This window comes from Vombatus ursinus, unplaced genomic scaffold, assembly GCF_900497805.2.
Source record: "Vombatus ursinus unplaced genomic scaffold, bare-nosed wombat genome assembly UNPS02014830.1, whole genome shotgun sequence".
Classification (NCBI taxonomy): Eukaryota; Metazoa; Chordata; class Mammalia; order Diprotodontia; family Vombatidae; genus Vombatus; species Vombatus ursinus.
The window spans coordinates 40,348,777-40,376,561 of record NW_020954608.1 but is presented as its reverse complement, the minus strand read 5'-3'; the positions used below and the strand labels follow the sequence as shown (position 1 = coordinate 40,376,561).

Sequence of the window (27,785 nt, the reverse complement as noted above, 5' to 3'; positions counted from 1 at the left end):
CATGGTAGCTAGATTAAGGTATTTGATGGATTATTCTGTGAACAAGGGATTATAATTTTTTTTTTTTTTGCTTTTGGCTTGGCCCCAGATGTCAAAACTAGAAGCAATGAATGGAAAATTCAGAAAGACACAATTTAGGGTTATTTTAAGGGAGAACTTCCTAATGTTTAGAGCTATGGAAAAATACAGTGGGCTATGTTGAGAGGTAGTAGATTACTCAGAAATTTTCAAGAAGAATATGGATGATCATTTATTAGAAAATACTGGTGAGAAGATTGTTATTCAAGTATATGTGGGATTAGATAGACACTGAGATGATTTCCTACCCAGAGATTCTGTGAACTTGCAAGGTATACAAGTTCCATTTATGTATGGGCTTTGTCTGCTAGTATTTTCCATAAAAAATGTATTTTATCAGGAGATCCCACCAACAAACATATACCACAAGGACAGAAGGAAAGGTCCCTCCAGTGATGGAGATTATAACTCATCCAGGCCTGTTAGTCATGTACTACTCTCATCTATATTTATCCAAAATGCTAGATTCCTTCCTCACTTTCTCCTGATTTTGCAAGGGTACAAATAAAACACTGTCAACATGTCACCCTTATCTTTACCATGTGACCATTCCATATTTTCTTCCTATCATATGTTATTTATCTCTTTATTATTTATGTCTTTTATTTATATCTTTTATTCTTATTCTTTGATTTCTTAACTGGTTATGTGTTATGGCTTGCTCACAAAACCATATATCTCTTCATTGCTCTCTGCATGACACTGATTTTTAATTTTTTGAGACTTTGTATTGCTGCCTTACAACAAAACTAGCAGGATGTTCATGTTAAAATGGTGAGCTTTTGCTTTCATGCTAAAGTTAAGGTCATTAAAAGAGCTTTGCAGTTTCCCAAAGGAAATCCAGCCTGCTCTCCTCCTCTTTCTTCAACTCTAGACTCAACTCCTCTATCTTTTATGTCTGTCCCAGATAAACATAATAATGAACAAGCTATATGAGTTGTACATACAAAAGCATATTGTCATCTGTGCAACAGACTTTTTCATACCCTGGGTCTTTCTTGTGCAGATGATCAAGCCAAATTCCTTGAACTGGAAACAAAGTTGGTGTCCACCAACTGGCAAGTTTCTAGATAAAGTCGATCATGCATGTAGTAAATATTATTGCTCCTTAAAAATAATGAATATGAACAACTCAAAAGAGCATAGGAAACCTGAACTGGTGAAAAGTGAAACAAGTAGAACCAGGAAAACAATATGTACAATTACAACAATAACGTAAATGAAAAGAATAACAGCAGTAAAAAATAGTGTAAGCTGTACAATTAATGATTACCAAGCTTGGTCCTGGAGAAGAGATGAAAAAATGAACCTCTTTCCCTTCTTTACAATTGCAGGGAATTGTGGATGTGGGACGTTGCACATACCATCAGACTTAGTTGATGTGTTGGTTACTTTCAATGAACTGTTTCTTTTGTCTTTTTCTGTTCTTTGTTGTAAGGCACACTTGGTAAAAAGGAGAGAGGATAGATTGAGAGAGAAGATGAAGTAAAAACAAAAGTTATTCATAAAGAAGTTAAATTCAAAACAAAGTTTGGTAGGTTAACTTTAAAGGATCCCTGTGTTTTCCATCCCCCTAAACTGGCAATTTTGGCAAGTGGGGTAAACTGAATGCAATAAAAGTTCAAATTACTTTTTTTAGACATATTTAGTTGAGTGAGATAGGAATACAAAGACCTGTGAGGGAGAGTCTTCTAACATCATTCCATTTGGGGGAGTCAGCAATCCTAGGATAAAAATATAGATGCCTCCTTTGGGATAAAAATGCTGTGTGCTCTGACCCTACCAGTCCGTGGTGGATTTCAAAAGCATCCTGGCACAAATCTTCATCCCAGGAATGAAATTCTTCTAGCGACCTTAAGGTCTAAGGAAGAAGCTTCCTTGAAAAACTTGTTTCATTAACCCCTTTTCTGCAAGTTGTGAATTAGTCTTGCCTAGAACTAATGGACACATTAATACTTCGTTCAACCTCTGGCATAAGATCTTAGTGGTTTTTAATACTTGTCCAAAAATAGCTCTGTGCTTGTATTAATAGCTCTGACAGTTATATTTGAGGTTTTGCTTATCAATTTTTTCCAGTGCCCAACAGTCTATTAAGAGAACAAATCTTTTAAAAGAAGAACTGGAGGAACTGAAAATTAACTTGAATGTCTCAGAAGAGGAGAAAACCAAAATAGTAACTCAGAATAAACAGTTAGTAAGTGACCCAGTTACCTTTGAAATGGCAGAAATATGAATTGTGACTTTATGACATTTAGAAGAAAGGCAACTAGTCAAGCTGCTAGATTAGTAGAAAAAAAAAACAGAATATGGAACTAATCTTGCTAAGTTTGACCTGTATTTCCTACATAGCACTTAGTCATCAAACTATTAGTTATAAAGGTTTAGAATACTCACAGTCTATCTAGTATGAGTTTATGCTCCAGAGATAGTTGACCAAATGTTTGATACCTGAAAACCATTCAAATCTGATCATACCATTAATTTGCCTGTCAAATTTTCATCTCTTCACAGGATACCTACTAAAAGGGTGAGGTACTCTGGTACTTATAGGCTTCTTTTAGGTTTCACTAATTTGTTTTTTATTACAATAAGAATGCAAATTAGTGAAGGATTAAAGTTCTGGGGCACAAAATAAGTTAGCTAGACTAGCCTTTAAATCATGCTCTGGAAAAAAAAAAAACTATTTTTTACTAAGAACTTAAATTATTGCCTAGATCCAATATAGGTGTTCCATTTCAGATGGCTGTTCACTGCTATCATTTTTGTTTCATTTTTTTTTTGTCATCCCCCACCCCAACCACAGTACCTGTCAGATATTGAGTGTTTACTAAATGATAATTGACTGATGATCAACCTTTCAAGCTGGTAAAAAAAAATGTTTGCAGATTGACAAGACATTTTAAAATCTATCTTCAAGGCAACATGGTATAATGGAGAAAACATTTGTCAGGAAGTCAGAAGAATTAGAGTCCCTGCTCTGACACTAATTTGCTAGGTAACCTTAGGCAACATTACAAGGCCTCAGTTTCCTCATCTGTAAAATGAGGGAATTGAATTCTAGCTCAAAAACCATATGATTCATAGGACTTTATTATAGGGAAGATTGGCTTCACAAGTACTTTAGAATTCTGGGATGTACAAAGTACTACTACTTCAGTCTTCCTATATATGCCTTTGTACAATCTCTAATTTTAAAATCCTGGCTTATTGACTTTAATTCCCTTACAATTTGCATCTTGGAGTTTAGGAAGTAAACTTCTGATGCTCAGATTGTCACACAGAGTTGAACCTAGGAAATATGGAACTTAAAATAGGAAGTACAGTCATATGTGTTTTCAGGGTGCTTTTTTGACAGCAGAGTTCACTGCTACTTCTGGTAAAGCTATTGGGGGAAGAAATAAGGCCAGGGGATGCAGCTAAAGCAAACTACAGGTTTGGTTTTAAGTTTTTTGTTTTTTTCTCATTATCTTAGATATAGATAAAGCCTACAAGGAAAGATTTCCTCTTATTGGTCCACTAAGCTACCTGGACTTCTAGTAACTTAAGAGTTAACATTGCCTTCAGTGAAGTTTTAGATCTGCTACTACCTGGTGTGCTAATATCTTTAAAATTAGTTAAGATTCAAAATAGATACATCTTTATGGATTTTTGCAAATGTGTTGTGACATCTTAAACCACTGAAATGTTTTTAATTTTTTTCCCCCCTAAAATGAACCAGGAAAAAGAAAATCAGGCCCTGATTCTTAAGATCCAGAATCTTCAAGAGGAGGTATATTGAACAAATGAAACACTGGTACATACAAATGTAGGAAAATCACAGAGTGACTGAACACAGTAAAATTACTAATGGTGGGCATGTTAAGTCTTTCTGTATGGGCTACTGGTTCTGTCCATTTGTGGGGTGGTAACTGGAAAGGGTAGAATTTTTACATGTGGACTGAGAGAAAATATCAAGTCTCTGCCACCTCTGAGGAAATGAAAATTAGGGGAAAAAATGAAAGACTGTTGGAAATTCATTTATCTAGCATTGAAAGCAAGCCCCATTATGCAAAGAGGGACTCTTAATTATACTGTGAAATCTGAGAGGACAAAAATTGTTTCATTCTTCTTTTCATCCTTCACAGCACCTAACAGACCATCCTGTACTAACAAATTCTTAATAATTATTGGCTGAATGGATGAGTAAATAAGTAAATCTTAACTAATGAGTTTCTAATGTGTGGGATATATTAGAGCCATTGGATAAGAATATGAAGAAGTATTTTTAAAACATAAAAAAGGCAAGAGAATACTTAAATTTGCTATGACTTTTATGGAATGAACAAATTCCCTCTTAATAACCTTTGAACCTCAATCATGGTTAAATGTTTCTCATTTTGCCTGTGTGTAGCCTATCAACTTGAGGGCTACCATTCTCTGCTAAATGTTTTGGTGAGATATGCAAAAAATAAGCCAGGTATTTGATTGAACACTTCCTTTGTAGACTGGGTAAACTTTTGGAGAAGGACCCCACAATATTGTGTCAGTAGAACTGGTTTCCCTGTTTTTCTTTACAACCCAAATCTTCAAGTGAGACCCATTAGGTGTTAAGATGTCTAAGTAGGATCACTGGGTTATATTAAACAAATTTAAAGCTGTTTTGGGGGGGACAGGAGGGAGAGGTATAAGAAGAGGAAATGGAAAAACAATTTTTAAATCATTTTAAGATAGCCCCATAATTATCCATTAATATTAGGTAATATTTTCAGTTATGCCTGATTAAGTAGGGGGTTAAGAGAGATTGATTCACTGTGAAGAATAACATCCAAACTCATTTCTTTTATTTAGCTGGTAGTCATCTTCCTCTAAAAAAGTAGGCTTTGGTGACTTCCAATAGAAATTATTTACCAATACGAGAGTGAATATTAAAAGTATTTTACACAGTCATATTAGAGACATGGACAAAATTACATAGGGTTAAGAAATCATGGAGAGCTTGTGATTTCCATTGGTGAAACACCCATCCAGATTAAATTAAGAGCCATCAAAGTTTTATAAAGTAATGTCATCTTTCAGCTAGAGATGGCCTTAAATCCAAGAAAACCTGGGTTCATGTCCTGCTTCCTGACACATATTGGTTGTATGACCCTGGAGAGACCTCTTAATCTCTTAATGTTCTAGGCAATTAAGAGTACATTGCAGAGAAACTTCCAGCCTGTGTTGGCAGAGAAAATATGCTCACTCAAGAGTTCCCTATGCCAATGAAATCACAGGCTGTTATCTTATAAGTAATTTGAATCATTGAAGCTTCAGTAGTTTCATAACTTTGAAAGATTAATGTTTTCCTTCCGGTCAGTATTGTATACATATTTGTGTGTATTTTTTATTAGAATAAAAGGAATGTCATGGATATAGATAGATTGGAAAGGAAGATTGAAGAATTGACTAAAAGTGAGATTGAACACCAAGTAAGCACTTCCCAAATACTGGTAAAACATTTTCTTCTGATAGTGACACCTGCTGATATTGAAACTCCTGCCTTTAATTTTTATCATTGATGTTTCTCTACCAATTGTTTGAAAGCTAGGGGAGGAATTATTATTATTATAATTGTTTGAAAGAGTACCTAATCATTATAAATTGCTTCATATTCAGGATTATATAACTCATACCCCATAACAAGATGAATATGGTTATGGGACTTAGAAAACCTGCCATTGATAGCTCTGATAGAGGTCTGGAGGCTTTTCATATATCCTATGTATACATTATATGTGTCTAGATCTATAGTTTGTAGTAAACAGAAAGGAGCTATTTGTAAGTTCATTAATCTGAATCATCTTAAATTACTTAAAATTGTTTATTTGAACTGAAATCACCTTCCTTATAGTATATTAGCATCTATCTAAAATACGTATGAATTTCACAAATTTTATATTTCCTAGAAGGGATCCAGACTCCCTGTATATTTTCACATGATATTATTACACGATAATAGTCATGGGTATGTACTAAGTCTCTCTTAACAATGGGAATGACTGCCCCCATCCAATAGAACATCATTGGGATGCCAGTTTCTGAATTACTATTTGGTTTTTCCCTGTGTATGGACTGAAGGCCTATGTTCATTTTATGCAAATATAGAAGGATCATTTATATTCTGTTCTATTATTATATAGGTAAGCTTACTTGGAGCTTAAATAGTATTTAAATACCTTTGAAATTATCATTTCTGAAGAAAATCAAGGACATCCTTTTTTTTTTTAAGTTGTGCTTCTTACAGGTGACTCTGACCTGCAGGTGAAGAGGCAATTCTGTCTTACACTTGTCGCTTTGTAATAAATATGAAATATATAAATATATGTATACACACTATACAATACTTTCATTTTCACCGAGAAAGTGTGGGTTTTCTATCTATTCTATCTGTTCATATAGAACTATTGTTCCACCATGGAAAATTCCCTTTGCAGGAAATGAGATAGGTCTGAAAAAAAAAATCACAGTCTCAGAGTTAGATAGGACCTCAGAGGCCATCTAATCTAATTCAGTCCTGAATATGAATCCTCTCTACAATATCTACAGTAAGCAGTCATTCAGCCTTTGCATGAAGATTTCTGTGAGGAGATACTCATTACCACCTGAGACAACCCATTACACTTTGAGGGAGCTCTAAGTATTGGGTAATTTTTTTACCTTATATAAAACCTACATTTATCTCTTAGCATCTTCAACCCATTTCTCCTAGTTCTACTTATTAGGACTTCTCTTATGTAAGAGTTGTTCAATTACTTTAAGATATATCACATCCTCTCTAAGGATGGGTGACATGAGATGTTTTGCTGAGCTGGGTAATGTATCCTAAATTCTCTTCTTTTTCTAAACAATATTTGAGACACATACATCCTCAACTACATAGGTTGTGGCTGGGCCTCTGTCTTAGGACTTAGCACTGACCATATCATAATTATGTCAAAGGTTTTAGACTGTAAAAAGTCTTCGAAATCCATAAAAGGTAAAGTGAAATGATGCCAGATAGAAAATCTGTTCCAATTGACTGTGGTTTTTCAGTATGCCTGAATAAAAGCATTCCTGTAATGCTTTACATTTACATTTACATTTACATTTACATTTACATTTACAAAGCATCAAGTTAGCTGGAAAGAAAATAAACAAGACAGTCCTTTCCCTCAAGGAGTTTACTCTCTAAAGGGGGAAAGATGTATTTGTCACATGACCAGCAAGGTAGCAGATTAGTCACTTTCTCTAAACCTTTTCACAATCCTCCAAACCACCCTCTCAAAAAAAGACATATGCACCTGATGTAAAATAAGGACAACTTAACAGAAGATTGACTTTTAAACAAGGTAAACTCCTTTAATAATTAACAGTAGAGAATTGAAATACTTAAGAGTGTTCACTCAGCCCTCTTCCCCATCAGTCACTGTGTGGTACTGGCAGCAATAGAAACATATCCTAGGTTTTGTGCAGGGTCCCCTCCTAGGATAGAGACCCACATTGTTTCAGTGACCAAGTCTGAACAGCCCTTCACCTCCCACCTTATAAAGAAGCTATAGAAGCTGATGATGCCCAGTGAAGTGAAGGAAAGGAGGAAAGGAAGGGAAGCTGAAAACATGTTGCTTTTTGAGTGGGACTAGGCCCTAGGGTCAGGACTCCTGTAGCTACAGTGACTGGCCAGAACAACTCTGCATATGCCTACTGACCTTTGCTTTGGGGGTCTCTGAAGATGCGAAGATATAGCTATCCGTGACAAGCATGACATTCATTTGGAAGAGCATTTGAGGAAGGTCTAGCACCTAGCTGTGGCATTATTTCAGAATACTATGGAGAGGAACAAGAAATGGTTTTAACAACTTAACTGTTAAAAACTGTATTGGGGAGAATAAGGTCTTGCTATGAAATCTTGATGTGTTGGGGAAAACCCAAGATAGCACATCGACAGAGAGTCACCCCATACCAAGTGATGAAAAGAGTAGATATTCTACCAAGCTACAGAATTACTCTAGAGAATGATCAGATATTATGCATTTCAGTTATCTGTTGTCATTGGGAGAATGTCACCCCTACCCTTAATAAGTGTGTAGAGGGACAAGAATTCAGGAGAGACATGAGTTACATAATGCTATTCTTCCCTTCCTCCACAATTGCCTTTATTCATTCTGAATATAAACTCCTTGAGGGCATAGACTTTCATATTTATCTTTGTATCCCCAGTACCCAGCACAGAACCAGTATGTAATCAGCATTTAATAAATGTTTATTGTTTAGATAATTTTATAGCATTGTCATTCATGAAAGCGCTATTGTAGTTGAATTCAGCAGGCACTGTATTGAAGCTACAAAGATGAAAAATGACAGTTTCTGCCGTCAAGAAGCTTTCAAATTAGTGAGGAGTGAGACATGTTTATATTATATACATATACCATAGTCTAGAATGGGGGAAGTTCATAGGAGGGGGCAAACAGAGAAACATAAGAGGTTGAGAGCTCTCTCCTAATGAATAAAATTAGGTGGTCTAATCAGGGGAATGGCTTTCCTTCCATTTGTTTCCTTTTCAGATGAAACTACATATGTGTGAGAATGCTTTGCTTAATAAAGATGCAAGTCTGCATAAGGTTGGTTTAAAAAAAATAAAAGTTATGCTCTAGATTTGGGGAGAAAATAGCAAAGACAGAGTAAGTCATAATTTTTATTATGTACTAAAATAGTTTGTGTTCAATTCTAATGTCCTAAGACTTTTCTTTATATCATTTATGAAAAAATTTCCCTCAGTTCTCCTGGGATGAATTTAAATATGTCTCTATATTTTGAAAAGCTGGAGTACATTTCTTATAAGAACATAAATGTATACGTCTCATATTGCAATACTGGAGGGGAAAAATGTTTTAAGTTTTTGTCATTAAATGTTATACAGAATCAGATCATAGGATCATAGATTTAGAGCAGGAATGGACCTTAGTGGCCTCAAGTCCATTCCTTTCATTTTATAGATAAGGCAAGTAAAACACAGAAAGGCTGTGACTTGCCCAGAGTCACACATTTAGTAAATATTTGAGGCAATATTTCAAATCATGTGTTCCTAACTCCCAAGTCCAGTGCCCTATCCATAACTCCATTGGGTGAACCTGACTCTGCTTAGTATTTTAACTTAACTCTGTTTTGGTGATCTTTGATCATCTTCCTATGAAAGATTCTGGTGAGAGATGACTTAAGGTGGCCAGAAAAGCAACAGGAAGTGCACGACCAAAGCAAGAGGTCTTCTGAACAATGAACTCTAATGTGAACTCTTTGTGAGCAGGAACTGTTTTTACCCTTTCTTATTTCCCCAGCACTTAGAACAGTGCCTGACACAGAAAAAGCACTTAATAAATGCTTGTTGACTGACTGATAGAGGAAAAGCCAGTGGCAATGGAACAGTGTTTGATATTTTTCCTTGTTTTTCTTTAAGAGAAAGGAAGTTTTAAAGGTCATACTTCCTCGAGGAGTTTGACTAGTATACTGACCAGAGTACTAACCAGAAAGCCTTTGGAGATGAAGTACATTGATTGGTTTCTTGTCACTGAAGGAGAATCAAAACATCATAACCACCTTTGCCTTCAATCTCTGCCTTATGGCATTAAGATATTTCTATATGTCTCTGCTTATGTTATCCCTGACTTTTATTTTCCAGTGTGAATAGAATGATTTCAAAGGAGGGGCAAATTGATATTGTTAGTGTTAGGTAAATAATAAATATTTTTTGGGTGCATATATAACTTGATTTCATCTTGAATTCAGTTACAATAACTGTAGTTTGGAACCTGAACTTGTGGGAATGTCTTTTGCAACAGAACTACTTTTTGCTCTGATTTTTTTTTTAGGCAATTGGGGTTAAGTGACTTGCCCAGGGTCACACAGCTAGTAAGTGTCAAGTGTTTGGTCTGAGGCAGGATTTGAACTCAGGTCCTTTTGACTTCAGAGCCGGTGCTCTATCCACTATACCACCTAGCTGCCCTCTGATTTTTTAAAAATGTGCATGTCACTAGACAGAGTCAGAGAAAAATATGGCTAAAGGGAAAAGGATATTTTACTGTTATTATCTTTTTTTTTTCTTGACTCAATCTGTGATTTCATTGGTGTAGAGAATTCCCAATGATGAAACTACCTTCACCAATGTAAGCTGGCACCTACTCAGAAACTTAAAAGTCATAGAGAATTTCCTAGGGGTATTAAGAGTTTAAGTGACTTGCCCAAAGTCACACCCATTATGTGTCAGAGACAGGACTTATTGACTCTGAAGCTGGCCTTCTAACCACTACACCATGCTGCCTCTTCTAGACTAAATCTGTTTGTATCCAGAGCATGTCTAGAATTCAAATGCAGAACTTCTGAACTCTTTTGGTTCATAGTAAGTAACTAGTGTTTTAGTTTTTAAGCCATAAGCCTGGCAGTGAGTCTCAGGGTAAGTAGGCAGATTCAGTTCACCTGGTACTGTAGGACTTAATTACTAATGAAGGTTGATGAGTTAGTCTATTAGACCTTTTACTATTAACTCTCTGTTCAACCTTACAGAAAGATTTACACATGGAAGATCTTAAGTCAGTCCTTGTGGAATACAGCACAGCCATAGAGGTAGCACAGTTGCTTTTATCACTGGAGAGCTTAAATGTGCTTTTAAGTAACTGCTGACAAAGTAACTCAACTCATATTTATTATGCCTGTGATTCTAGAATTTACGAGGGGAGAAAAATCAGCTGGTGCGTGAGTTGCAGCAATCAAAACAGGAGCTTCTATTGTAAGTATACTCTAACTTCATTCTTTTGACCTGGAAAACAACCAATAACATCCCAAAGCAGTCAGTCTGTTGTGCTTTGTTTGTTTTGCTTTTAAGAAATGGATTCCACTGGCATGTCAATGGGCAGCTTTACAGGGGCATTCCTGAAGGCCAGAAATCATTGCACTCTGAACTTATACTTGTTCAGTCTACAGAGGTATGCACTTCTGAGTTAAAACTTTTCAAAACTGGTAACACCTATCTGGGAGCTTAAAGTTCAATGTCTCCAGTTTACTGAACACAAAACCCTGCCCTTTTTTTTTTTTTTAGAATTGGTCAATGATGCTTATTCTGTAGATGAAAATGCAATGTAGGCTGATTGACAGTCTTCCAATTGCAGATAAATTTTATGCTTAGACCTTAGTTAAAGGTTTTGTAGAAGTATTTACTTGGTATATTAAGACATGCTTGCAAGATAGTTTTCTTTCACTGCCTTTAAAGGGCTTTCTAAAGGAAGCTTTAACTAAATAGTGTAGTAAAGTACTAGACTTGGAGTCAGTTCAAATCCTAGCTCAGATGCCTACCAGCTGTGTGTGACAATCTGCCACTGTGATACTTGCCTTTCATCCTCCTAGACAGCTAGGCCAGTTTACCAGCCCAATAAACCTTTCTGTTTCTAAATGTAACCATAAAGCCCTGAGTCACTTTATGAGATAAGATGAGCTACCTTATAGCCAATTGCTGCAGGTTTGTGCTCTGTGAATCTTTTCTAGGGAAAAAGAATTAAATTAGCCATTGCGATATTTCCAAAAGATTTGAGGTAGGAAGAAGAGAGACAGATGGAGACCTAAAAGCTTTCTACTCAGACTTTCATGTATAAGTTAGTCAACAATAAATATTTCAATGGCAATAAGTAAAAATAAATAAATAACGATCCTGCAAATTTTTGTTTTATTTCCTCCTCTAGTTTAAAAACTGAAAGTAGCTGCACAGGATTTTAGGTCTACCCGTATATAAAATTATGAAGGATCCTGCTGTTTCTTGAATCAGTACCTTTTCCTCCCTGTCCTTCATGTGGACTCTCCAGTCAACAAGCACATTGTCCTGTTGGGGAGGGTATCACAATGCCACAGAATTTCTAAGTTGAAATGGATGATAAGACGATGGATCCAGAGCTAGTAGGATCCTCACAGACCATCTAGTACAATCCATGCCTGAGAATCCCCCTAACATACTTTCACATTCTCTCTCTCTCTCTCTGTTTCTCTCTCTCTTTCTCTCTTTCTGTCTCTCTCTCTCTGTCCCTCTCTCTCTCTCTCTCACACACACACACACACACACATTCGCTCGCGCACACACGTGTTCATACTTTTGAAGCTTGTCCAACCTCTCCTTTAGGCATGAGGTAATTGACACCCCAAGAGGGAAAGTGACTTTCACAAGGACACAGATAGTAAGTGTCAAAGCTAGAATATAAACCTAGGTCCTTCAATTTTAAATCCAGCTTGTGTTTGAGGCCAAATTTGAACCAGGGTCTTTCAGACACTAAGCCTAGTGCTCTTTCCACTGTATTGCCTAGCTGACACTATGTTACAGTCCACTTGAGTAGTTCAAGTATGAAACAGTTACAAAACAACATGGAAGTGTAAAACATTCATCTTTCTTATATGCATACAAAGAAGCAGATTGGTGCAGTTGAAAGGATGCTGATTTGGAATACGGGAGATGGGGTCAAATCCCAATTCTATACTTATTATTTGTATAACTTTGTTAATCACCTGACTTTTCTGCACCCCAGTCTTCTAATCTATAAAATGAGGACTCTAGACAAAATGGCTTCTGTGGTCTCTTCCAGCTCTTAAACTATGTCTCTGTGATTCCAAGTATAGAAGAGACATAAAAAAGCTCCTAAGGAGAGAGGAGTTTTGAGCTGTATCTTGAAGGTCCTGAAAGACAACAATTGATAAAAGAGTAGGAAGAAGGAAAGGGCATTCCAGCTTGAAAAAAATGTCATTGAGTAGTCAAGTCAATGAGTATTTATTAAGCACTTGTTATGTGCCAGGCACTGTGCTAAGCACTGGGAATACAAATACAAGCAAAAATACAAGTCCTGGCCTTCAAGGAGCTTACAGTCTAATGGGGGAAGATTACACAATAGGAGCTAAAAAAGGGTAGGACAGAGAGGGTGAAGGAGCATAATAGAGAAAGTCTTGTGGAGATGAGTTAGCAGTTGAGTCTGGAAGGGAACGAAGACATAGCTGGCATAAGCTTCTTCCTTAAAATGTCTGCTTTTGGAGGAACCAGACAATCAGAGGGAGAGACCACAGGGGCAGAAGGGTATTTCCAATGTAAGAAATATTCCAGGTGTGGACTGAGCTTCTAGGGTGAAGACATTTCTGTGGCACGGTAGAGAAAGTCCTTTGGGAGATGAGTCAGTGGTGCAGCCAGGAGAGGGAAGAAGAACAGTGAAGTGTGTACTTGGAAAGAGTCAGACAGGGAATAATTGGCTTGACTCGATCAGATGAGTCAACATGGAAAGTAATGAGGGGGTTATGTAGGTGGTGACAAAGGGGAACTAGCTAATAGAGAGCATGATGCTGAGGGATACCTATTTCATATATTTGATAATAAAAGCCAGGATCAATTCTTGAGCAGAGTTACAAGAAACATAACACTAGTAGCTCAAGGAAGATTACTAGAGCATGTACATGCAAAGATGGGACCAAATGAAGTAAGTTCCTTTCAGCTGGGAGGCGATCCAAGAGGATGCTGGGAGGGGATCGAAGAGAATACTGTCTGGTTTAGGTACCTGCTCACTTGTTAACCTTCAGGAAGACTTCTGTTAAGAAGATAAAATAAACACCTGACTGAAGTTATAATAGCTGCAGTTTAAATAGCTTTAATAGGATTATTAGTTGGAGTTATTTCATGTTTCAAACTATACTGACTTATGAAAACAACGCTATTAAAACAAAAGTAGCAAGTATCCTTTAAGAGAATGACTTTTTGTTAATGGGGGGGGTTTGGGGTGGGCATTGGCTTCAGGTCAGTGGATCAGAATGGTTATACAGTTCAATCAACTCACCATCTCTGGATGACATAATGGACAAAGAGAAGATGGTGTTGCTGAGAAAACCCCAACAAACAGGAACAGAATTTACTGCTACCCTTCAGAAATTGGTATGGTACAAAGCATAGATTTCACTTTGCCTTAGAAAAATCACACCCCCCCCAAATCCTTTTAATCTTTCATTTTATTTGTTAAGAGACCAAAAAGCAGTGTGGTACAGGGGACAGATAGTGGGCCTTAAAATTAGAAAGACCATTGTCTAAGTTCTACCTCAAACATATACTGATCATATGAACTTGGGTAAGCCATTTAGATTTTTGGTGCCCAGAAAACTCCCTTTAAGATTGCAAATTGCCAGTCTTCATTGATGGAGAGAATTTGCTTACTGAGTAAATTCACCAATGAAACACAGATCTTGACCAAAAAAATAAAAAAGGTAAGAGTCCATATTCCTGAACAGAACAGAACTCTGCTATGAAAGAGACATTTTTTTCCTCTAACCTTTCTGAAGTCAGTGTTTTAATTCTGGATCAGTCAGCTTCATATCCCACTTTTTATTAACATGACATTCTTCTACTTGGACTGATTTTACTTGGAGAATTCTCTGGTAGCTATTGGCTATCACCTCTTTCCTTTGTGTTGATTTTTCAACTGAAGCCACTGATGTTGTAACTTAGCATTTTAAAGGGATCTCCTCTCAAAGGAAAGCATTTTGCCCCTCTTTTATATGGCAATAGGGTGACCTTTTTTTCCACTCCCTGAAGGTGGTCCTAGTTTGACTTGTATATTATTAAGGGAAACAAACTTTTTAATGGGTGAGACTCACCAAGTGCAGACAGGCTCTCTTTGGTGTCCGACTGAGTGGTTTAAGTAGCATCATCAGAAGCACCTAATATACCCTCTGGATTTTGTCCTAAATTACTTCTTGCTACAAAACAGCATGTGTATCTCACCTTAATTACTAGTTGGAGGTTTGGAAATCTCTTACAGCAAGAAGAAGTCTCTGAAATTGAAACGCTTATTGCTGCTTCTCTTCAGTGGGTAACTGACCCAGAAATAAATGTGAAGGAAAAATGGGAAGACAAGCTTACAGCAAGTATCCTGTGTTTTGTGTTCTGTGACTCTTCCAGATGTTTCTCTTTCTTTATAAATTATTTGAATGTAATGATTCTTAATGACCATGTTTGATTTGGGTCTTCCGCTTCTACTGTTAGTCGGATCTATTTTATATATCTTTAGTTCTACTTCTGAGAAGGCAGGTTAGCTAGTAGGTGGAGACTTAATCCCTCTAACTTACATTTTCCTCCTATACCATCCCAGCTGATGTTCTTTCTTTTATAAACATTTTTAATTATGAAAGACTATTTTATTACTCAAAATTGTTTCCATTAGAAACCAATTCTCTCTCCTCCTACACTACCTCCCCTGCTCCCCTAGGAAAAAAAAAAGAAAACCCTTCTAACAAAAATGCATAGTCAAATATAACAAATTCCACCACTACCCATGTAAAAAAAAAAAATCTCTTTCTTCACCTGAAATCTATCATCTTTCTGTAAGGATATGAGTAGTATGCTTCATCTCTGCTCTTCAAAGGCAGCTAAGTGGTATAGTGGTCAGAGTGCTGAACATGGTGTCAGGAACACCTAAGGACAAATCTAGACTCACTTACTAGCTATGTGACCCTGGGCAAATCACTTAACCTCTATTTGCCTCAGTTTCCTCAACTATAAAATGGGCATAATAATAGCACCTATCTTGCAAGGTTGTTGTGAGGATCAAATGAGATATTTGTAAAGTGCTTAGCACAGTGCTTTACACATAGTAGGCACTTAACAAATGCTTGTTTCTTTCCTCTGGAATCATGGTTAGTCATTATGCTAATCAGTACTATTAAGCCTTTCAAAGTTATCTTTTTAATGCTGTTGCCATTGACTGACAACAGTGAGATAGATGCTTCTGCTCACTTTACTCTGTGTCAGTTCATATAGGTCTTCTCAGGTTTTTCTGAAATTGTTCCTTTATATCATTTCTTATGACATAATAGTATTCCATTACATTCACACATTTTTTGGAAAAGAAAAAGAATATGGTCTTTTTGTAAGAGAGACAATGGTTTTAAAAATGTTTTAACATATGGCCAATTCAATCTGTAATTTCTATCCTGACCCACTAAAATTCCCTGGCACAGTGGAAAAAAGAATCATTCCTGAAGACAGAACACCTGGGCTTTGATAGCCAGCTCCAACACTTAGAACTGTGTGATCTTCAGCACTAATGTTGGAGATACAAAGAAAGATGCAAAACAGTCTTTATGCTCAAGGAGCTTACATTATATCAAAGGAGACATGTTCACAAGGCGATTTGTGAGAAAAAGGAGACTTAGCACTTGCAGGGAGGGTCGGGGATCAGGAAAAGGTTTATATAGAAAGCACTCAAGCAGAGTCTTGTCAGAGACTAGGGATTCTAAGTGGAGGTGAGGTGGTAGTGTGCTCTGTGCATGGGGAACAACCAGTGCAAAGGCCCAAAGATGGGAGATGGATTACTGTAAGTACCAGCAAGATGGTCATTTTAACTGGCCCATAGATAATGTGAAGGAGAGTGATGAATAATAGGGCTACAAAGGTTTGAAAGGGGGTTGTGTTTGTTCCTCTGATTAAATACTATAATTTATTGAGAAGAAGAATGACACTTTTTCCCCACACAATTACAAAATATTTTTCCAGAAAGACTAGACCAGTTCACAATTCTACAAATAATATATTACTGCATTATCTTCTTTTATTTGCTTATATGGTGTTTTGAGATTGTATTCATACAGAGGAGCTAGATGATACAGTGGATAGAATATCAGACTTAGAATCAAGGAGACAAGAGTTTGAATGCAGCTTTAGAGTCTTTTAAGCAGTGTGACCCTGGGTGAGTCACTTAACCTTTTTTTTTTACCAAGGTTTCCTTATCTGTAAAAGGAGATGATGATAATAGTCTGTATCTCCCAGAATTGTTGTGAGAATAAAATGAGATAATACTTATTAGAAGATTGGGGGGAGAGAGAGAGAGAGAGAGAGAGAGAGATGACATGCAACTCAGCAAATGCTTGTTGAATTTGGGTAATTATTAATCAGTCTCTTAGTGATGGGAAATTAGTTGTAGGCTTAAATATAGTTACTGAGGCATCTTGAGATAGTGAGTGCCACCACAGAAAAGCCAAGAGCATTTTACACTGACTATGTGATTTATTCCTCTTTAGCTATGTGTGACGCAGAATTTTGTTTTGTAACTTTCCTTGTAGGATCTCAGACATGACCTAGAAACAAAGCTAAATCTCTGCATTCTAAAACTGAGCCTCTTGGGAAACTACAAAGAATCTCTTGATGAACAGTTTCTTAAAGTGGTAGGGAATCTGAAGAGATCCGAGCACAAATATCACCATGTCAAGAAAGAATTGCATTTCAGGTAACGTTCATTAATTTTTTTAAGAAATCTGTGCTTCATATGTATAACTAATTTGTAAGTCTCTGATGTGGCCTTCATTTTTCTTCATTCAGGTTATAAAAATGTGACTTGTTCTCATAAAACCTTTTATTTGCCGAATGTGACATGTTATATAATTAATTTACAAGTTCTAATATGTGAGCAATAAATGTCCAAATTACAGAGATTATAATTTCATTCCTCTACAACAGGAACTTTACAATCATAGAATAGAATTTTTAGACTTAAAAGTAGTAACAAAGATCACAGGTCGATAGATCGGACCTGGAATTAGCATTGGAGGTCATCTAGTCTAACATTCTTATTTTACAGATAAAGAAACTGAGGACCAGACAAATCCTCAAAGAAATTACATTCTAATGGAGGAAACAACATCTACATACATTGGTTCATAAAAGATAAATATAGAAGAGATGGAAGCATAAAAAAGAAAGGCACTAGCAGCTTCAGGGACTGGGAAAGCCCTCCTGCAGGATGTGGTGTTTGGAGTAAGTTTTAAAGGAAGCCAGGGATTCCAAGAGTTGGAAATTATGAGAGAGAGCATTTTAAGCATTGAAGACAGCCACTGCAAAGGTGCAGAGACTGGATATGAAGTACTGGGTGGGAGGAACAGCAAGTAAGCCAATATGGCTAGAAGTAGAGTGGGTAGAGAAGATAATGGGTTAAAATTTCCTGTAGACTGGATTAAAGAAACTGCTGGAGTAGAAAGTTCCTTCTCTTCCTACAGTAATATGGGTTCATTGCAAATATGACTTTTGGAAAGTAGGACACCCTACTGGACTTGGGATTTTTATACTCTTAGTGACTAGGAAGCCATGTAAAAGCTCAGACTCTCATCCCCTGGACCACCAAATCTTAGAAACGGCTCCTCTGCTTTTTAGGGAAATATTAGCCCAGCCCACATGGCAGGGACTCTAATAGATGTTGCCCCTACCACAGCCAGGCCCTAGTTTCTTTGTCAGTAAAACAATAGAAGGTTAAAAGAAGATTAAATCTTCCAGCTCTGGTAGGCTATGTGTATATTCTATAGAACAATTTAGCAAACATTGATTAAGCACCTATTATATGGAAAGAAGTTGGGAATACAAAGACAAAATGAAATATACTTCTTGCACTCAAGGAGCTTATATTCTATTGGGGGACACAGTATATTCACAAATAAGTAAATCATTTTCAGAGAAAGAGATAACATTTACAGCTAGGAGGATCAGGAAAGGCTTCCACATCTGAAGCAAGCCTTGAATGAAGTGAAGGATTCGGAAAGGTAGAGATGAGAAAGGAGAATATATGCCAGCATTGCTTCTGTAAAGTCATGATGTGCAAAGTGAAGTATTGAATTCAAGGAAGAGCAAGTAGTCCCATTTTGCTCGAATGTAAATTTGTGAAGAAGTGCAATAAGTCTACACGGGTAGGATCATAGGATTTATTTATTTCCAGCTGTAAGAGACACTAGAAGTCATCTAGTACAGCCTCCTCCTTTTAGAGATGAGGACACTGAGGCCCAAAGAAGTCAAAAGGCTTGTCCAAGATCACAAATGTGAACAGAGATGGGATTTAAGTTCAGGTTTTCTAGCTCTCATTCAGTGTGGAGCCAGAGCATAAAGGATTTTAAAGACCAACATGAGGAATTTGTATGTTAAACTAGAGGCAAACATTTGGTTTCTCTGAACTTAAATGTATGTAGAGCTCATAATTATATGACGAAAGCAGCCAGGAACATAGAATTCCATATTTGAAGGAGATAACTCAAGAAAGAACATTTTCTTTTCCCCTTAGAGATAAGGGACTGAGAATACCAGAATGAGCATGTAAGGCATGGATCTTCTGTTTTCCCTGAAGAGCAGGGAGTCCAGACTTCCTCTTAGCAGTGGGTGGTGTGGGTATATGACTTCCTTAGAGAGACACCATCCCCCTCTGCTAGGGTTATCATTATTCCCCTTTCAAGCAGTTAAGAACAGTGAAGAGAAAAGTACAGGCAAGACTGGGCCCCATTAGAAATCAGCCCAAGTATACAGATCTCCTGTTACATTAGACTTGAGGAAGTGTGGTATAATGGAAAGACTTGAAGAAACCTGAATTTGAATCCCATTTCTGCTGCTGACTAGATGTATGTTCTTGGGCAAGTCTGCAAAACAACAAGATTCTCTTTCACATCTGAAAATGGGGCATTGGTACTTGAGCTTCCCACGGTTGATGATTATGAGAAAAGCTCCTAGTAATACAAAATAAATACATTTTAATAGTATTATTTGACATCAAATGAGTTCATTTTAATGCTCATTAACTCATTACAGTCTATTTGTAAAAGTTATATCATGGAATATATTGATTTAATGCCCTTCTGAGTATGACCCTGTGTTACATAGTTACCATCCCTTCCCTTACAGGTAGCTAGGTAACACAGTGGACAGAGGTCTGGCCCCGGAGTCAGGGAGACGAGTTCAAATATGGCTTTAGTCACTAGCTGTGACCTTAAGCAAGTCACTTAACCTCAGTTTCTTCAACTGTAAAATAGGAATAATAATAATACCTACTCCCGAGAGTTGTGAGAATCAAATGAGATATTTGTAGTGTTCAACACAGTACCTAGCATAAAACAGATGCTTAATAAATACTAATTACCTTCCTTTTTCCTACTCTCCTTCCTTCCTTCTTTTATTAAAAGATTGACTAAGAGAAAATGGAAACCTAAAAATATAGTTCATTTCTAGGTTTCAAACAGATGTGAGCAAAAAAGTTCTAGTTTCCATGTAAGCACATATTAACTATGACAGTCTTTATTTCACCCCAAAGAAAATGTCAAAAACAAAAAAAAAAATACAAAAGACTTATGGTAGCTCACCAACAGGAGATACAGTTCTCCTTCCCTTTCTGGAGAGTGCCCTTCACAAAAACAGGAAAGGCCTCCCAGCTTTACAGTTTTCTATCCTGAGGGTTTAGACTCTCCTTGGAAAAGAAACTTGCTCCTGTAGTGTGTAACAGAGGAAAAGAAAGGTGGGCGTGTTCTAACATACACCCTAGATTTATGGAATTCCAGGTTTCAGTGGAAGGATATGTATAATGCCATGTACCTAAAGTGTGAACAAGAGGGACAACAGATGTCCAATCATGAAATTCAGAAAACACAAAGGAAACATTTTCATTGAGGAGGAAAAATAGAAGCTATCTAGAGAAACTAATGTGGATGAACAGGGAACTCAAACCAAGTAGGATTTTAAAAAGAAATTTACACAATATGGAAATAGGAATAGGTGACAAATGATGTGTCACATAATACTGGAAGAATAGGAAGAGGAATGCTGAAGCTCAGAATGAACTGAGATAGATGAGGAAAGCAAAAGATGATAAAAAGGTTTTCGGTTTTCTAGCTAACTTGAAAGGAGAGAGGAAGAACAAGGAAGGAGATAGGACTGCTTTTTGGGCAGGATGAAGCAATGGTAACTGATAATAGAAAAGTGGCAGAGCTATTCCATTTTTATTTTGCTTCGCCAGGTAGTACAATCCTTGGACAGTAAAGGACTGAACAAAATTGGAGTTATAGCCAATATAAGGAATATACCCAATATAAGGAAAGATACACTAAGAGAGGCTATTTGCCCAAATGACCTACATCAGGTACTGAAAATGATAGACCTATTACCAGTTATCACCATTTGAAAGACCGTGGAGAACAAGAGAGATGCTATGGGACAGGCAAAAGGTAACTGCCCTGATTTTTTTTTTAAAGGGGAGAGAAAAGAGTTTGTAGTTTATAAGCCATGAGTCTATGAGCTTAACTTTTATTCCTGGGAAAATTCTAGAATGAATCATTAAGTAGATGTTTAATTAACAGCTCAAAAATATCATTTCTCTTTAAAAATAAAAATAGAATATTTACCTTTCTCCAGACCCACAGTATTGTTCAATTCAACTCCATTCTCTTTGATCTTTCACATATTAATAAAAGTGACTCAACAATCACATCTAATATTTCTGCCAGTCCCCAAGGATGCAATTCATCTGATTCAGGTGATTTGAATACATCAAGGGCTATTAGATACTCTCTTATTATATTTTTCCTTAATTGGGTATCAACTCACTCTTACTGAGGTGATTATTATAACATTTGTAACAAAAAAAATTTTTAAATAGGTGGTAATTATAAAGAGCAACATAGGTTTATTAAGAACAAGTCAAAATAATCAGTCATATTTTCTTTATGTACAAGATTAACCAACCAATAGATCAGAATTTCTGTTTTTTCTTATATCCCTTCTAGATTTGTAAAGCACTGTGTTCATGATGCCCTGGTGAGATAGGTATTGCAATGATCATAATCCCTACTTCACAGATGAGGAAACAGTGACACTGAGAGGTTCAATGACTTCCTGACTATCTGTTCAACCTACATTTTTTAAAATTTTATTTTATTTTTTGTTATATTTGAAGTTCTGAACTGTCTCCCTCCTTCCTTTCATACACACACATATTATGTATATGTATATATATATATATGCGTGTGTAAATATATATATGTGTGTGTATATATATACATACACACATATGTGTAAAACCATACCATGCATACTTCTATTTATCAGTTCTTTCTCTGGAGGTGGATAATATCTTCCTTCATAGATCTTTTGTAGTTGATTTGAATATTTATAATGCTCAGAACGGTTCAGTTGTTCCCAGTTATTCATGGAACAGTATTGCTGTTATTATATACAAAGGTCTCTTGGTTCTGCTCATTTCACTCTTCATTATTTCATGTAAGTCTTTCTATGTTTTTCTAATATTGCTCATTGTTTCTTACAGCATAGTAGTAGTCCATCACAGAATTTCATAGATGCAGTTTGCCTAGATTCTAGCAAAGAATTTAATAATGAATCTGATACAATTTATTCTTCTGAGCAAACATAGAGAGACATGAGTTAGATGATGGTATGATCCCATGGATTTATAATTGGTTGGTGGAACTCACAGTAGTCAATGATGGTTTATTGTCAATGTGAAAGATATCCATGGAATAATTCTAGAGCTCAGTGCTTAGTCCTGGGTGATATAACAGTTTTATCAATGACACAAGGCTGGGAGGGAGAACTAACTCAGTGGCTGACAGAGGCAGGGTCCAAATAAATAATGAGAGGTTGGAGAATTGGGAGCTGAATCCAATAAGGTGAAATGCAGCAGGAATAAATGTAAAGTCTGACACAATTCAAGAAATCACTGTCATAGGTATAAGATGGGGGAGGCATAATCAGATAGAAATTTGAAAAAAGATGTAGTTTTTTTATTAATTGTAAACTAATTTGAGAGAAGAGTCTGATGTGGCAGCATCCTTAGGTTGCTACACAGGCATAGCTCCTGAGAATAAAAAGGTGATAGTTTTTCTGTACTTTGCCCTGGTCAGGCCACATCTGGTCAACTGCATCCAGATCTGAGGAGCAAAGTACAAGAAATTGATTAGGTGGAGAAAATACAGAAAAGGGAAAGCAGAATGGTTAAAGGAAGGATGGAAACAAGGATTTATTAAGTGCCTACTATGTGCAACACACTGTGCTAAGTGTTTTACAAATACTGCCTCATTTGATCCTCACAACAGCCTTCCGAGGTAGGTGTTCTTATTATCCCCATTTTAAGTTGAGGAAACTGAGGCAGACAGAGGTTAAGTGACTTGCCCAGAGTCACACATCTAGGAAGGATCTGAGGCTGGATTTGAACTTGGGTCTTCCTGATTCCAGGCCCAGTGCTCTATTCACATCCTGACCTCACTGCCTCAAAAGCCTTGAGATTGTGCCTTATTGAAGGAACCAAGGATATTTAACCTGGTGAAGGAGAATGGTAGGAAGATCATAGCTGTGTTCCAGTATTTGAATACAGTCATATGAAAATAGGATTAGACATGTTCCATTTGGATCCAAAGGGCAGAATCAGGAACAATGGGTGGAAATTAAAAAAAAATTTGGATTAGATGTCAGGAAAAACTCTCAGCAATTTGAGCTATTCCTAAGTGTGATGGACTGTTTTAGGAGATAAGTGTGCTTGGAGATCTTCAAGCAGAGGCTGGATGACTATTTGTGGGTATGTTGTAGTGGGGATTCCTTTTGACTTATAGGTCAAGTCAAGTCAACAAGCATTTATTAAGTGCCTACCACTCAATGGCCACCAAAATCCCTTCCAGCTTTAAAATTATGGGGTGGTTAGATAAGCAGTCCTTTGGTATTCCAGTAAGTTCTACTTCCATCCTTATGGAAATATATAAGCCTATGGCCTTCAGTAGTATCCTGAGTCTTTGTATTCCTCTGGAAAGGGAGCAAACTTGACTTTGCTAGAGAAGCAAGGCCCTGTGGCCCTGAGAACTGGGTTTCAGGTTTTGGTCTGTTTCAGTGGTTTTTGTCAGTTCTGGGCACAGGCTCCTAAACCTGGAGCATGAGCCAGGGTAACCTTGGAGTTAGGATTGCAGGAGGAATGTTGCTGCGAGCCAAGCAGGGAATCCCCAAGAAGCCAGGGTGTCATGAGGCATTGTTCAAAGGACTGTGGTGGTAAAGTTTTGTTTTGTTTATTTGTTTAGTTTTTTTTGTGTGCATCTATAAATATATATATATATATATATATATATACACACACACACATACATATACATATATATGTATATATATATGTGCATGTGTGTGTGTATTGGTTTTTGCTTTCTCACTGCTCCTTCACCTCCTCCACATGCTAGTTTCTTCCTCCAGGAACTTTGGATACTCCTCTGGAAGGCTAGTTTCAATTCTATTCAGTCACATTTCCTCTTTGTGGCTGCCCCCTCTCTGCCCCTCAGTCTGAGAGGTTTTGCCATTGCCTTTCTGTAGGCGGATTTAGAAAATGGGTCCAGGAATTCTCCTTCTATTGCAGGAGTTTAGGTTATATGGATCCATTTTCTCCTGGGACCATGTGGCTGAGAAACTTTGTTCTGTTTTCTCTATGTCCCCTTTCTCTCCTGAAGACCCAAGTCTGTTTTCCAGGACTTCTACCTCTACCCTAATTCTCTCTCTTTAACTGTCCAGATTGTATATCTCTGGATCTAAAGGCATAGGCAATAAGGCACCATTAAAGGGTTTTGAGCATAGTAATAACATGATTACATCTATACATAAGAAAGATGTCTGGCACAGTTTGAAAGATAGACTGGAGAGAGGAAAAAATAAGGGCAAAATGTATTTCAAGAGAGTATTGCAATAAGTGATTCATAATGGTCTGTACTAAGGTGGTAGGAGTGCCTAAGTGCAAAACCTAAGAGGAAACTCTGAGGGAAATATGACTAGTGATATAATCCTTCCTCTCAAGGAGTTTATTGTCTAAGAAGGGAACTAAGATACACAAATAACTACAATATCAAATAGCACATAATAAGGACAAATAGCACATAATAAAAGAAATATAAACAAATAAGCTATGAGCTCCAAGCCAAGGGAATCATGGAAGGCTTCAGGTAAGAAGTGCACTTGAACTAGTATTTGAAGGATGAAAAAGATTTTAGTAGGAAGAGGATGGGGAGATTCCAGGCATGTGGAATAGTGTAAGTAAAGGTGTATAGGGAAGTAGAGAAATTGCTCTAGAATCAGTGATGAGTAGGTCATCGAGCCTGAGCATAAAGTAAGTGGCAGAGGAGCATGTGTGGACAGATTATAGAAGGCTTTGAATGGCAAGTTGGAGAGTCTGAAGTCTATGGGAAATTAGGAACCTTTGGAGATTTTTGAGCAAAGCAATGATGTTAATTGAGCTATATATTGGGAAGATTGATTTGTAAGTCTTGGATAGAACGAATGGAAGAGGGAGAGACTGAAGGTAAAAGATTGGTAAGGAAACTGTTAGATAAACAAATATGAAAAGTTCTGTGGTAGGAAAGTGCATTAATCTTTCCTTACAATTTGAAATTTTCTAGTTGACCTAACCTCTTTTAGAATAGAAAAGTGCTTTTTTAAGGGAGAAGAGGTCTAGATCTGTGATATTATTGGTGTTAGAAACAACCCCCCCCCACACACACCTCAATTCAGGTCAACAACTCATTTGTAATTCTTATTCTTAGAATTTGTAATTCTATTCTTAAAAATATGACCCTCTAGGGCTGAGAGGTAAATTGACTTTATCATCTTCATAAGACTAGTGTGTATTAGAGATGGGACTTGAACTCAGGTTTTTCTAATTCCAAAACTGCCCTTCCATACATTATGTCATGTAACTCAAAAGACAAATGATACCTGTGCTAGCTTTTATATCCCAATTGGGCATTCTGAGGGACCACCTAGCTTTTTACAGATCCATTGGAGATCCTATGGGCATGAAAGAAGCTGATACGATCAGGGCAATACACAGCAAAAAAATAAAACTGTGGTGTCATCATATGCAAAGATGAAGCCACTGACTCATCATCAGTAGACTATGTAATTTCAAGAAGTGCTAATAGTTTTGTACTATGCTTTCTTTGTAGCAAACTTTCTGGTTTTCTTTGTAACCAAGACTGACTTTCTACATGGATGAAATAGGTAGCCAACTCCCTGCATGATTTGAAAGTCAGCTAAAAGATCATGATCATGAAAATATTTTCCTGTACCAATTTGTCATGGTAACTAATATATTCAAAATCATTAATTCTCCTGAATTAAGACATTGTTTTCATGCAATCACTATGAAAATTTCAACATTTTCTGCATTACTGCATTAGCTTCTCAACTTGGATTAGTTTATCATATTCTTTAGAAAAGAATAGAACCCAAAGGAAATGGGAGACAGAAGGAATGTATTTTGTTGGGGGTTGAGAAAGAACACACCCCAAGGGTAGCATGATAGAAGCTTTGAAGAGGGGAAAGCACACTGGAAAAGGAGCAGTGGCATTTGTTTCACATTTGTCTCAGATAAAGCCTACTGAGTAGTCTCATATATTTGCAAGATGGCTAAGTGGATTGTATTCCTAGAAAAGAAGACAAACATATCTATATTCTCAGTCTTACTGCAGTGTTATACTCCAATCAACTGGCCTAAATTCATTTAGGAGAGAGTCAAACGAGATGGTATTTGTAATGCACTTGGCATAGTACCTGACACAAAGAAGTTGCCTAATAAATGCTTGTTCCCTTCCCTGTACCCCTTCCATAGTCAGTCAACAAATATTTTGTTAAGCACCTACTGTGTACCCGGCACTGTGCTAAGTGCAGGGGATACAAAAAATGACAAAAGACGTTCCCTATTCTCAAGGAGCTCACAGTCTAAAAAATAGTTTGCAGCAAAAATAAATAAAATGGGTCATAAATGGCCATTTCTGTCTGAAATACATAATGTGTATGTCCTTTTAATGTGTCCCCTATTTTGTGAGGAACTACATTAAATATGAGTTTATCAGCACTCTCCAGGTGTGTGACATTTGAAATGTCACTGACAGCTTGTGGTTTGCACTTTCCCACCACTCCCCTCACCCCCTTCCAGAGAGAAACAGTTAGAAGCCATTAAAAGGTCACAAGAAGATGCAGTAAACGAGGGAGACACATTTAGGAAGCAGCTCCAAGAAGCCATCAAACAAGTGGAGAATGCTGAGCGGCAGGTAAAGGGGAATCTGACTCATTTACCCAACAACTCTCCTGGGTGTGAGGAGGCAAAAATGGAGGAAGAGAAAAAAAAAGAAACCCAAAGGGGAACTGCTCAGTTCAGACCCCAGCTCTCTTGCTCTAAGCAGAGGAAGTAAAAGGGGGAGTTGTAAAAGAGGTGGTGTTAACAGCCTAGCTAGCCTGCTGATGAAAGAGGTAGCTTGGCACATAGAGATTCTACCGTTGCAGAAATAGCTCAAGCATACCAAACCCATGCAAATACAGAATTGCAGAAGTTCAGCAGGAGCTGATCACCCCCCTAAGAAGGAAAGCAAATTTTGAGTTGTGTGTGTGTGTGTGTGTGTGTGTGTGTGTGCGCGCGCACACAGGAGGGAGGTCAGATTGACAGCCAATTGTTTTCCAAGTTTGCAGCTTTGTTAAAATTCAGCGTTCCCATTGCATGTCCAGGCTAAGGATCAAGAACAGGCCCTCCATGCTGCCAAGGAAAAAGCTGAGTCTTTGCAGCACAAGTTGGAGGAAGCTGTTTCTGAAGGGCAAGATTTCCAAGCATTAAATAGCACCTCATCAAATGCTTGCCAGATACTTGGACAGAAGACAAGAAAACTGAAACGTGAGTACTACTGAGTCGTTTTGTTTCATCCTTAAATATAACATAAAGCTGGGCAATGGATGAAAAACTTGCTTTCTAGTTCATGACTGCTATTACTGTCATCTGGATTGGTGACAATGCTTGACCCTGTGGCCTAGGCTTTTCTGGGCTTTCCTAATGGCCGTTTAGTCTGTGTCACCCAGACAACATTACTTACTCCTCAGCACTTTCATCAGG

General features: G+C 37.2%; 1 protein-coding gene across 1 annotated transcript in view; it reads left to right on the top strand.

Moving 5' to 3' along the window:
* LRMP (lymphoid restricted membrane protein) overlaps positions 1-27,785 on the top strand; it is a 110,038-nt gene that overhangs the window by 22,166 nt on the left and 60,087 nt on the right. The window contains exons 7-18 of the mRNA XM_027838579.1: positions 2,155-2,272; positions 3,797-3,847; positions 5,448-5,525; positions 8,637-8,693; positions 10,630-10,689; positions 10,788-10,852; positions 10,949-11,048; positions 13,877-14,011; positions 14,892-14,993; positions 17,191-17,354; positions 26,841-26,955; positions 27,407-27,569. Coding sequence (XP_027694380.1) covers positions 2,155-2,272; positions 3,797-3,847; positions 5,448-5,525; positions 8,637-8,693; positions 10,630-10,689; positions 10,788-10,852; positions 10,949-11,048; positions 13,877-14,011; positions 14,892-14,993; positions 17,191-17,354; positions 26,841-26,955; positions 27,407-27,569 — 1,208 coding nt within the window. The remainder of the gene's footprint in view (positions 1-2,154; positions 2,273-3,796; positions 3,848-5,447; positions 5,526-8,636; positions 8,694-10,629; positions 10,690-10,787; positions 10,853-10,948; positions 11,049-13,876; positions 14,012-14,891; positions 14,994-17,190; positions 17,355-26,840; positions 26,956-27,406; positions 27,570-27,785) is intronic.